Source organism: Lissotriton vulgaris, chromosome 9 (genome assembly GCF_964263255.1).
Source record: "Lissotriton vulgaris chromosome 9, aLisVul1.2, whole genome shotgun sequence".
Lineage (NCBI taxonomy): Eukaryota > Metazoa > Chordata > Amphibia > Caudata > Salamandridae > Lissotriton > Lissotriton vulgaris.
The window spans coordinates 29,448,698-29,462,053 of NC_141697.1; the positions used below are offsets into that span (position 1 = coordinate 29,448,698).

Below are 13,356 nucleotides of genomic sequence, written 5' to 3' on the forward strand. Positions count from 1 at the left end.
CGCTGGGGCATAAGAACATGCAAAAACGCTTATTTTAAGTTACTCTTGTTAGATGAGGTGTATGTCATCTTTGTTGTTTCTCGTTTTTTAAAGTCAGTAATGAAATCTAGAAATTCCATGATGTAACTTTTATATGTTTTTGTACATGTTTTTACCCGAGGTCGATTTTCTGAAATGTCATCACTGACTTCTTGTTCTTATCATGTGAAAATGGCTTTATCGACTTTTTATAAAAGTTTCGTTGGGGAAAAATTGCTGTATAAAATGTTTTGTATGCTTTTATGATTTTTACCAAACAAATCGAATAAAGCTAATTTTGAATTTGAATTTGAATTTGAATTTGAATAGTATAAAGATGGGAGCGGGCCCCCTGTTAAAATTAGATCATCTTTGGAATCAAGATACCACTTTCTTCGAAAGGACTTCACGATTTCTTCTTCAAGATTCTCCCTTGTGGCTAAGGAGTAGTCACCCTGCATCAAGCGGGCACCATCCTAAAGAACACTGCGGTCTGCTGCAAGTCCTTCATCACGAATCCGACGACCCAGCTCGACGAGACCCGGCTTCCCTGGCACCTCTGACCTCTACTCACCTCTACAGCCAAGCTGAGAACCGTGAGTGCGACGAGACCTCAAGGGACCGACGATCGCCAAGACTGCACGACATCTTTACTGCAAGCCCACCGTGTCCTCCACTGGTGAGTGCTTTGGGGTCCGAGAAGCCCCGACCCTGCGCAGCTCCAGCACCCAAGATCAGCCTCCCTGCATCTCCACGATCGGCGTGGGGCCCTTCTGCTGTTTGCTGTGCACCGCGTTGTTTGGCTACTAGCCGGCTGGCTTGTGGCCTCCTGAACGACGCCCAACGACTTCACGACTGCTGGTCTGGTTGCTCCAGGCTGGCCCTTGCTTCCTTTTTCAAGAGAGGCACCCCGGACCCTCCTGGTCCACTCCAGACGCCATTTTAGGTCCACCGCGTGGGCTTGAATTTGCCAAGGCTTTGTTGCCCAATCCTGGGTCCAGCGACGCCGACAGCTTCCATCTTCGTGGGACAGCTCGATCCTCCATCCTGGTCGCCGACAACGCCTCCTGGTCCGTGAGATCTTCGAGTCAAGCGTCACCCACTCACCTTGTCGAGGTGGCTACCATCCGGTGCCCTCCTGGTGCCCACTGACTACTGGCTAGTAGTCTCGAACTTGGTCCCCTCTGCTTTCAGGTGTCATCTATCTTCGAGATCCAGGCTTGGATCCAACTGAACTTTCTTCACTGGTCACCGGCCAGCATCTTTTCTTCCGGCTCCTGGTCCGTCTACGAGGATTCCCGACGTCTTTTCAGACCTATGCAGCTGCAGCCCCTGGGCTAGGTAACTTCGGCATTTCGGTGCCCCAGCATAGCCTCACTATCCAAGGGTCAGAATCTACTTTCGTTTTCTCCCTACCAGGTCGGGTTCGCCCGAGAACACTAACTTTCTAATTCCTAGCTACCATAGACTTTTGTCCCGCATCTCGCGTGAGAGTGCACACACTGCACCCGAGTCCCCTAGGCCTCCTAGAAGTAATCTAACGATTCCCTAGTCAAGTCCTAGCGATTCCAAAAGCTATTAGTACTGTACTTACCTGCTAGTAATTTCGCATTCCACTTTCAGAGTATATGGTTTTCCGTGCCCCTCGAGCATTTGTATATACTGTGCTAACTTAAGTATTTTTGTAAGAGTTTTTGGTTTGTGCTTAGTACCCTGTCCTCATAAAGAGTACAGGGCTGTTGTGATCTTTAAATAAATAACTGTTTATTTTCATAACACTTGTGTGGTGTCCTTTCACTTGGTATTCAAGGGGTATATGTGTGGTAAACAGCTGGCTTAACACGCCCTCTCGAGTCTTTAGCCTTAGACTGCTCGTATCCACGCTACTAGGATAGCTGGTCTATAAGGTTGACTTACAACCAATCATCAATAAGGGTTGCTGGACTGATACATAGTGTTCACTAGAATAGTGAGCACTGCATATCAGGCCACCTTCTCACATTGATGAGCACATGAAGTAGGTCAGGTCGTACTCCAAACAGCAGATCTGTTCTATTTCACCATCCTCTGGTAAGTCAAAGGACAAGTTTCACCCAAAAACATCAAGAGGGACTCATCCTAGTCTTTTCACTTCTGCTCAGGAGAGAGAATGCACAGTCAGCACTCAAAGGACCAGACTGTTTCCATCATCTCACTCGGAGCCCCACCCAAAGCTGGTCCTGGCTTACCACAAGTTCCCCAGAACGTAATTGATCCTGCAGCAGGTAGAGACTTTAAAAGAACCCATGCTGCTGTTTTTTAAGATGATGCAGACTCGGGGGCACTTGTCAAATTTCCACCAGTGTGGTGCACCCCACGCTGACTGACCCCTTGGGACGTGTATATGTCTCCACTCATGCTTAAGAGGCCTTATTGGTTCCAGCCGCTCGGGCCTCAACTCCAGTGGCACTTATTCTCAATCCGATGCCAATCTCCAATCTGATTTTGTTCTGCACCAGGCCAAACTCATGTTACGAGATTACGAAGGTGAAACCTTCCTCTGTAAATGAACATCTTCTGATACTGGATTGTGCTCCATACCAGGTCCCCCAACTGAGGAGAGTGCCTCCTGTGCGGTAGTGGTCCACAGAGTAGCCGAGGTTTTGGCTCTTGCCTGCTGTAGAGATAAAGACACACCAACTGACAGGAGTTTTGTATCATGGGCCTGCTACCTCAGAAACCTTACTGCCCTTTCACTTGGATTTGACAAACATTGATAGCAGCCTGGTGTATGTGGTGTTGGGCTCCCCTAATAAGTCGACCTACCCCAAGGCTGTGACTTTCCTGACGCAGCACCCAACTCCAGAGAGCTTGGGGATCTCGCTTTCACGAGCAAGGTAAATACCAATGAATTCCTTACTGCGCCTCTGGAGAGAGTCACAGCACATTGTGGCAAAAGAGTCTTTAAAGCACCAGTTTGGCGCTGTGGTCACTGAATGCAGACCACCGTTCGAGGCATGTGGGCTGCTAAATTCATATCTTTGCATTAGATCGCCACCTAGTGTTGGGTCCGGATGATCGCACATTGTTGTCCTGGAAGAGTCTTCGAAGTATCCTGAGATGGGTGGCTCCTCCCCTGGACTACAGTGCGCATGGGCATCGGCTCCATCCCCAGATTGTTTTTTTCCGCCATTGGGTTCGGATGCGGTCTCGACGTCTCTCCGTCGGAACCGAATAAACATCATTTTTCACGGCCAAAAGGCTTTGGGTTCTTCACGTCGGTATTGTTTGCGTACGGTCTCGAGTTTCTTCCGTCTCCCGGAGCCGGAATCACCGGAGTTTCTTACAACTCTTCGGACGTCGAGGCCTTCTCATCGCGACTCGACACTAAGTTCCCAACATGGAGCGGAGTCCGTTTAAACTCTGTCCGCTCTGTGGGTCCAAATACCCACATATAGACGTACACCCGGTATGTAATAAGTGCCTTTCGCCAGACCATGACGAAAGAAGTTGCCGGGCCTGTGCGAAGTTCAGGTCGAAGAAGACTCTCACGATTCGGCGCGCGGTGCGCCTTGTGGCCAAGCAAGCGGCCCCGGATCCAGATAACATCTTCGGCGACCAAGAAGAAGAGGACCAGAGCCATCATCTTCAAATCTCCCCGCCTGAGACGGAGGTCGAGGCCGATCCGGAATATGACGACGACGGAGTCGTGGGTCAGGGCCTTGAATACGTCGACGAGGTAGGGGACGACGCCATGGTTTATGGGGCCGAGGAAGATAGCTCAGAGGACGAGCTATGCCCCGAAGTTGAAGAACATCACGAGGGGGTCGCGGGATCGCCTGTCGGCCTTACCCAAGACCCTGTAGCGCAAGCCACGGCCCCGCCTGTCGGCCCGGCCACGGACATACTTGCTGCGCCTAGGGTTTCGAAACCGAAACTGAAAGCAACGGTCTCGACTACACCTAAAATGGCCGACCCGAAACCGAAACCGAAAGTGAAGGACTCGAACGTCCCTAAGATGGCGGTCGCAACGGCGAAAACAAGTAAGACGACGGCCTCATCGACTCCGTCGACCTCCGGTCCGCAGAAGTCGAGGAAACACGGCGATTCCACAGGGTCGAAATCGGCGCCAGAGGAGAAATCCTCTAAGAAAAGTGGCACGCACAAGACAAGCGCGCCGGCGCCGGCGAAGCCTGCTAAAGCAACCGACACAGCACCGGCTCCAAAGGGGACATCTGCGCATCGCTCCAAGGACTCGGGGTCGGCGCCGTCCATCCCTCTAAAAGACCTCCGGAACGTCGCATCCGAGGGCAAGGCCACCCCGTCGGTGCCAAAGTCATCGGTCACCGACGCATCTCTCGTGGCGGCTTCGCTACAAAGAATTAAGGACAAGGTTCTTTCCTCGTCGACGCCAACGCCATCGACGCAGAAGGCGGCAGATGTCCCGGACAAGCCGGCAAGCAAGCTCCTCTTCCTTCTACCTCCAAAGGTGGTGCCGAAGGCTTTTTCCTCTAAATCGACGCCAAAGAAGTCGGATTCTTCTACGGCGGGGACATCTTCAGGTCAAGTGATCGACCCCGAAGAGGATTCGGAGTGTTTTATAGATGCGGACACGGGGAAGTTGACCCTTTACAAGAGAAAGATCACTTCGCAGCCGGTGGAATCCTACGTCATTCCTCTAAAGAAGAAAAAGTTTCCACAGGACGCCCCGGTCCTCATGGAACCTATTCTACCTCCTCAGGGAAGGAGCCCAACGCCGTCTCCAGACCACTCTGACAGTGGGGACTATGGTGAAGATGAACAATACACGTTCCCAGCAAATGAACCTGATGCACAGCCAGATTCTTATTATGGCATTGGGGACCAAGGCAACCAAGATGTGGGGCAAGAGCCACAGTCCTTCAGTACACGTGCATCCCCTACGGAGGATTCTGCAGGTTTTCATGCACTAATTGAGAGGGCAGCTGCTAATCATGATGTGGACATGCATGCTGACCCAGTTGAGGAAGACTTTCTATTCGACACATTTTCAGTTTCGGAAAGAAATGTAAAGACACTGCCTATGCTCAAAGGGGTCCTCAAGCACGCTGCGGACATCTTTAAAGAGCCTACCAGGGCGAGGGTGGTCAACCCACGTATTGAAAAAAAGTACAGACCAGCGCCTGCAGACCCTGCATACATTCGAGGACAGTTGCCGCTTGACTCCTTGGTGGTAGCAAACGCACGCAAGAGGGCCAACTCCCAAACAACGGGTGAAGCTCCTCCCCCGGATAAGGAGTCCAAAGTGCTAGAGGCAGGGGGCAAAAGAGTGGCTGCACAGGCTGCCAATTTCTGGCGTATTGCAAATACACAGGCACTGCTGGCACGTTATGATCGTTCACATTACGACACACTAGAGCAGATCGTAGAACACCTGCCTCCGCAGTTTCAAGAGGGCACCAAAATGCTTATACAAGAGGGACAACTGATCTCCAACGCGGCCATAAAGTGCGCACTTGATGTCGCGGACACAGCCGCTAGGGCCATTAACACCAGTGTCATGCTCAGAAGACAGGCTTGGCTCCGCATATCGGGGTTCAAACCTGACATTCAGACAACCATACTTAATCAACCAGTCAATCCGGATAGACTGTTTGGTCCAGATGTTGACACCACCCTGGAAAAGATTAAAAAGGACACTGAAACTGCTAAATCGATGGGGGCCCTACAATCTCAGCAGTTTCGGGGCAATAATTTTCGTCGCTCAGGTGCCCGTGGAGTCACCAGAGGACAGATGGGTCAACAGTCGCAGTTCCCTAGAGGTGGAGCACAGTCCTCGTACCCCAAAAACAACAAGAGGGGCTACAGGGGAAACAGCAACAAAGGACGTGGCAAAGGAGGCAACAATTCACGCTCCTCTGCCCCAAGCAACCAGTGACTCTCTGTCACTGCCCCCCGACCATTTAACACCTGTCGGGGGGAGAATACAGCAGTTCCTGCCCGTCTGGACCAACATCACCACAGACAGGTGGGTGCGACAGCTTATCCAGTACGGTTATTGTCTAGAGTTAAAGTCCACTCCACCCAACATTCCACCAAGGCAAAGACCTATGTCAGCAGAGCACTTGCACTTATTGCAGCAAGAAGTGTTGGTAATGCTGCAAAAAGGGGCAATCGAGCTCGTGCCAGTGGGGGAAGAAGGCACAGGGGTGTATTCTCTGTACTTCCTCATTCCAAAAAAGGATGGATCTCTACGGCCAATTCTGGATCTCCGTCCCCTCAATCTGTACATACTGTCAGAGCATTTCCACATGCTTACACTGCAACAGATTCTTCCTATGTTAAACAAAGGAGACTTCTTAGCAACCTTAGATCTCAAGGATGCTTATTTCCACATTCCGTTACATCCGTCCCACAGGAAGTACCTCAGGTTCACTATCCAGGGCACGCATTATCAGTTCAAAGTCCTACCCTTCGGAGTCACAACTGCCCCAAGGGTCTTTACCAAGTGTCTGGCGACTGTAGCAGCGCACCTCAGGAGGCAGAACATCCATGTCTACCCCTACCTCGACGACTGGCTCGTTCGAGCCAGATCGGAACAGCAGTGCGCCGCGGACATGTCGACTACCATTCACCTCCTTCACGACCTGGGTTTCTCGTTGAATTACCCGAAGTCACACCTTCAGCCGGCACACGTCCGGCAGTTTCTGGGTGCGACAATCAATACCCTGACGGCCTCGGCACAACCAAACCAGGTCAGGATAGACGGCATACAGTCTTTAATCCAGAAGTTCAGACCGGGACACTCACTTCCAGCAAGAGTGTTCATGCAGTTGATAGGCATGATGGCCTCCTGCATCTTCATAGTCCCTCACGCACGGTTGCATATGCGCCCGCTCCAGGAGTGCTTAGCAAATCAGTGGACACAGGCTCAGGGACAATTAACAGACCTAGTGTTGGTTACCAGTCGGGCATACAACTCTCTGCATTGGTGGAATCCACACAACCTTTGCAAGGGCCGACTGTTCCAGGAGCCAGTGCCACAGGTTATCCTGACAACGGACGCATCTCTCCAGGGATGGGGAGCACACCTGCTAACTTACACAGTGCAGGGACTATGGACGACGCAGCAACAGAAGATGCACATCAACTATCTAGAACTGATGGCGATCTTCATGGCGCTCAAGTCCTTCATTGTACATCTGTGCAACAAGGTGGTGTTAGTCCGGACGGACAACATGACCGCGATGTACTACATCCAAAAACAGGGGGGCACCCACTCACCACAGCTGTCTCACCTGGCTCAGAGCATGTGGAAGTGGGCCATTCAGAGGAACATCTTCCTCATGGCAGAACACCTCCCGGGGAAGGACAATCAGATGGCGGATCTGCTCAGCAGATACAGTCATCAAATGCACGAGTGGGAGATACATCCATCGGTACTCCAGCCGTACTTCCAAAGGTGGGGGCGTCCAGACATAGACCTGTTCGCCACAAGGGAGAACGCAAAATGCCAAAGCTTCGCCGCCAGGTTCCCACACCCCCAATCGCAGGGCAATGCGATATGGATGAACTGGTCAGGCAAATTTGCTTACGCTTTTCCCCCGACACCCCTGATACCACTGGTGGCGAGGAAACTACGGCAACACTCCATGACACTCATCCTAGTTGCTCCAACGTGGGCGCGCCAGGCATGGTACACCACGTTCCTCGAGCTCTCAGTGGTCCCGCATCAAAGACTGCGCCTCACGCCCAGACTTCTGACGCAGAACCATGGAGAAATTCAGCATCCAGATCCGCAACAGCTCAACCTAGCGATCTGGCTCCTGAAGTCTTAGAGTTTGGATACCTGAACCTACCTCCTGAATGCATGAACATCATCAAGGAGGCAAGGAAGCCGTCAACCAGAGCATGCTATGCCGCAAAATGGAAGCGTTTTGTCATTTACTGTGCTGACAATAACATAAACCCGCTAGATGCATCTATCCCTAACATCATTTGCTATCTGTTACACCTTTACAAGTGCAAACTAGCGTACACTTCTATTCGGATACATCTATCCGCCATCGCAGCTTACCTTCAAAATAGGCAGCATCTCTCAGTCTTCAGGGTGCCTGCCATTAAAGCGTTTCTTGAAGGACTGAAACGAGTCATTCCCCCAAGAACACCGCCAGCTCCCGTGTGGAACCTCAATGTGGTCCTCACCAGGCTGATGGGACCACCGTTTGAGCCAATGCACTCGTGCGAACTGCAATTCCTAACGTGGAAAGTTGCTTTCCTAATTGCCATTACGTCACTAAGACGCGTAAGTGAGTTGCAAGCACTCACGATACAAGAGCCTTTCATCCAGATTCATCCAAATAGGGTGGTACTACGTACTAACCCCAAATTCCTTCCAAAGGTGGTGTCACATTTTCATCTCAACCAAACTATCGATTTGCCTGCATTCTTCCAGAACCCACATACAGTGCCGGAAAGGATGCTCCATACCTTGGACGTACGGAGGGCATTGATGTACTACATAGACAGGACACAACACTTTAGGAAGACAAAACAACTCTTTGTTGCCTTCTCACCACAACACAAAGGCAACCCAATTTCCAAAGCAGGAATAGCCAGATGGATTGTTAAGTGCATCCAAATCTGTTATCATAAAGCCAAGCGCACTTTAACAATACCCCCAAAGGCACATTCCACACGCAAGTTGGGGGCATCCATGGCTTTCCTGGGAAACATTCCTCTAGAGGATATTTGCAGAGCAGCCACGTGGGTTACACCACATACCTTTACAAAACACTACTGTGTTGATGTACATTCCAAACAGCAAGCGGCTGTAGGACAGGCTGTTCTCAAGACACTTTTTCAGGTTTCTGCAGCTGGCACGGGCAACCGCCGCTGATGGAGGGACTGCTATGTATTCTATGCAAAGATATGAATTTAGCAGCCCACATGCCTCGAACTGAATATGCTACTTACTAGTATGCATCTGTTCTTGGCATGTAGGGCTGCTAACATTCATATCGCCCACCCTCCTCCCCGGTGCCTGTCGCAGCTGCAGATATACTATTGTATTTAATCATTAGCATGGACATCCTTTACACTTGCCACTCCATCCTCTGCCACAATGGCTAAAAACAATCTGGGGATGGAGCCGATGCCCATGCGCACTGTAGTCCAGGGGAGGAGCCACCCATCTCAGGATACTTCGAAGACTCTTCCAGGACAACAATGTGCGATCATCCGGACCCAACACTAGGTGGCGATCTAATGCAAAGATATGAATGTTAGCAGCCCTACATGCCAAGAACAGATGCATACTAGTAAGTAGCATATTCATTCTTGCACGCCACATACATGCCTTTTTGGATGTGGCCAGTAAGATTTGACTAAGCCGCCAATGATGAGTTAAGTGACACCTTCTCACAGACCATCCAAGACTAATAGGATTCAGCTAAATAAATCTTGTAGGCTGGCCTATGCAAAACTAGACTGTTTGGGCCATACCCTGGGCACCTGTGTCATAGTCAAGTGAAGCCTCAGGTCAAGAAGGTGTCAGCAACTTGCTTTGCCACCTTGAAATGGCTCGGAAATTAATCAGGATCCTTCCTGTATCAGCTCAAAGAACGTTCCTCCAGGCACCTACTCTATCTTGCCAGGATTATGTTAACATTCTGTATTTGGAGGTTGATAAAGCCTCCAAAAGACCCATTCAGGTGGTGCAGAATGCGGCTGCCAGACTGATCTACAGACTGCCAAAACATGCGTTGACCACTCCTCTTCTGCGTGAGCTTCGCTGGCTAAGAGTGAATAAACATATCCAGTTTAAGGCTCTGTTACATCTTCAAAGCAAGAGCTGAGGTTGCCCCGCCACATCATTGGCTTGATAAAATCTTATCTGCCCGCGTGTTGTCTGCGATCTAGCAACCTATTTCTATGCACAGTTGCCTGGATTAAATGATCTCGTATTGTAGGTCGTACCTTGGTGTACCTCGGCCCAAAACTCTGGAACGCTTTACCAGAACATCTGATATTTTGCCTTTCACTGACCATCATTCGCAGACAATTGAAGACATGGCTGTTCTGAACTAGCTGGGGCGTGATAACTCATGCCTGTTGTTAAAGCTCTGGGTAACCGCGTGGGTTGCTGTTGCGCTATCCAAGCTTCTTAATCTAATCATGACTAGATACACCACAGTATTTTCCAATGATGTACCAGTATGTTTTTTTTATGACTCGGCCGTGTAACAGTTCCAGGCCTTCAGTTGTATATACTGATTGCACTGGATCACTTTGAAGACGGCAGTGCTATGGCCCTCTTTTAGGTTTGATCTCTCTGCGGTGAGATAGTTTCCACCAGAGAGAGTGTTACTGAAGGCAAGAAAGGTGTCCATCTTGAGGGTTTGGGATCTGACAACGTATGAGGGCAATGCAGTATATTAGGATTTCTGAAGGACTATTGTGTGTTCAGATGAATATGAGAGAGTACATTTTTTATGGTACCTGGAGGGGTGGTGTCTTCACATGAATGAGGTACAATGTTATCTAGGTTTTGTGTGCCTGTTACCAAGAGCAATAAAGACTAGAGACTTCAGGGACGTCGTCTGCCGGACCGCAATGTGTGCATGCGAGGAACTGTGGAGGGGACATGTCTGCCCTTGAATGTTGGCAATCAATGACTGGATGGGTAGTGTGGGCTTGTAATCTGATGTTGGCACTAAACAGTGATGTATGCCAGTCTGATCCCTGCCTGTAGACATTCCGAATCTCTAACCCAGACTTCTCTGTTCCCAGTCCTGGTTTCCTGCGCTTTGTCCGAGTGCTGTGTGGCATGTCTTCTGACGAGAGGAAAGCTTTCCTGCAGTTCACTACTGGATGTTCAACGCTTCCACCTGGGGGTCTTGCCAACCTGCACCCTCGCCTCACTGTGGTTCGCAAGGTATGTCCTGTACATGGTTCGACTGTGCCATCGTATGATCTGTACTGTGGCATTCTGTGGTATTGGCAATCCTAGTTCAGTGTTGCGTGAAAGTATTAACCTACAGTAGTAATATGCACATCTGGCCAGCATGCTGTATCTTGAAGATCCACTTATAGGGTTGAACTTTAATCACATATGATGTCACAAACTTTTGAAGTGATGAACTCTGGAAAATGAATCTTCTTTCAGTAAAACAAGCATCTTCCTGTGTCTGTCTGCTTATGCATGACCTCTTCACCTTTTAACGACTGTAAAACATACATGCTTATTTAATGTTGTTGTAAAGTACACTGTAAAATGCTTTTGGTTTGGGGGGTGTGTTGGTGGTATTGGCAGTTAATTCATGACTTTATCTCAAAGCCTGGACCCAGGAACCCTATTGAATGTTCTGCCTTCACCGCTGCTTCTGAGACTGTCTCTTCTCTTGCCACCAGGTTGATGCTACAGATGCCAGCTACCCTTCCGTGAATACCTGCGTACATTATTTGAAGTTACCCGAGTATTCATCTGAAGAGACCATGAGGGAGCGCTTGCTTGCTGCTACTATGGAGAAAGGCTTTCACCTGAACTGAGACCCAGGTCGTGCCCAGATCTGCGAGACGGAGACTGTGTTCCCAGCCCAGCCATGCGCCCATTGTGTGTATTTGCAGAAATGGCCCAATTTCCCAGCTGTGGTCTGAGACCCTTTTTCCAAGGCAGTTTGTTCTGTTACGTTCAGTTTTTTTATTGTCCTCCTTCGAGGCGTTAAAAGAACATGGAATTTCCCCTTTTTAAGCTGCTACTCAGAACAGCCTTTCCCAATGAAGTGGTCCAGTCGTCATGTGGTCTTCGCTGGGCAGCTGCTGTGTGGGTGCTTTTGAGGGGTTGGCACGGCTGGAGATGAGTGGGTGCCGCCTGGATATTCCAAAGAATGGGGAGGGTGAAGGAAACTCAATTCTATCTTTATTTTCTCTTTTATGTTCGCCCGACCCCCAGAGTGCACTGATAATGTTTCTAACACTGTACTTGTGCTCAGCTTTTCTTTCTGTTAATACCCAACACTACAGTGGCTCACTGATTCCGCTCCCTCTGTTTCCTCAGCTTTAAGCTGCTTTGTGAGAATGTAGAATGAACTGGCTGCTCAAAGATGACCCCTCCCCCCAGTTTCTTCCACCTGCCTTGCTTGTGCCGCCTTTCCCTCGCCCTCCCTCACCCCTAGCATCCTTCTCCAAGTGGGACTCGTTTGATTTCTTCAATGCCGTGCTCTCCCAATCAAACTCTTAAGTGTGTTTGTTGCAGCTTGAGAAATATTAAAAAGGAAAAAAGCTATTCAAAGGAAAACGGGCCCTGGTTTTGTGCGCCAGAGTCCGCTGAAAGCAGGTTATTTTTTTGCTTTTTGGTTGTATTTTCCTTGTATAATATAAACATTTATTTAACTTGTTGCAGTTTGAAGTATAAAAAAGAGAAAAATAATTAATAAAATACGAAAAACCGATACTGGTGCATGTGTGGAATAGTGGTCATTGAAAACTTTGCTGTGAAGCACGACTGCTCAGCACATATTTTAAAACCTACTTGGTACCTGAATCTGAATGTGCTCAGAAGTTGGAGGAGCACTAGATAGCCTCAGGCACCTCTACTGGTAAACATTTTTCTGATTCGAGGTACTGTTTTATCGTGGAATGATACAAATTATAGTATTCTGCACCAATTGGATCTTTCATACATCCACATGCTTGAATTGTTCTGCAATATTAGGAGGAACACCTTCGGAAGCCAATATTATCATGGCGTGTTTCAATACAGCAACTAGCATTGAAAACAAATGGAAGAACCTTGAGATATTAAATAGCCCACCCATAGGGAGGCATGCCTTGCCAACGAGCGCTGACGTCCAGTGCCTGACGCGGCTCCACAACTCGACCCACCAAAACCCCCCATAATCTGGCACACATCCAAATGAAACCCACTGCAGGAGGTGGGAAGGGATAGCGGAGGAGTGAGACCAGCCGCGGAGGGTGTCAGCTGGCAGTGTGCAGACCACCCTGGTGGTCTACTGGAGTGCGGCCCGTCTCCCCAAAAGAAGCCCAACCTCAATTTTCAGTGCAATGGCTAGCTCCAAAACTGCATCGGACAAGCGGAGGTTGCGAGACGGTGGAGGCTGCGAGAATGGCACCGGGACCGGAGACCCCGGTGGGGCCTCGTGATCCATCTCTCCTCTCGTGATCCAGTTGTGGAGCTGGTGCACCTCAAGATGTTGGGTAGGACCCAACAGTAAGAGGCCGGCCTTCGGAGAAGACCCCTGTCGGGTGGAAGGTAAGGCGGGGGGAAAAATAGAACCACCCGACGGTGACTGGAGCACGTCTGACCGGAGGTGTACCAGGGTCGGGGAGGGGCGATCCAGGGAGCCAAGCTGTTGAGGT

General features: G+C 49.7%; 1 protein-coding gene across 10 annotated transcripts in view; it reads left to right on the top strand.

Annotated features, from left to right (window-relative positions):
• Positions 1–12,428, top strand: part of HECTD1 (HECT domain E3 ubiquitin protein ligase 1) — a 665,243-nt gene extending 652,815 nt beyond the window's left edge. For all 10 annotated transcript variants that reach the window (XM_086936975.1, XM_086936976.1, XM_086936967.1 and 7 more), the window contains 2 exons: positions 10,768–10,912; positions 11,389–12,428. In XM_086936975.1, coding sequence (XP_086793101.1) covers positions 10,768–10,912; positions 11,389–11,526 — 283 coding nt within the window. In that variant the 3' untranslated portion in view covers positions 11,527–12,428. The remainder of the gene's footprint in view (positions 1–10,767; positions 10,913–11,388) is intronic.
• Positions 12,429–13,356: the final 928 nt, after the last annotated feature.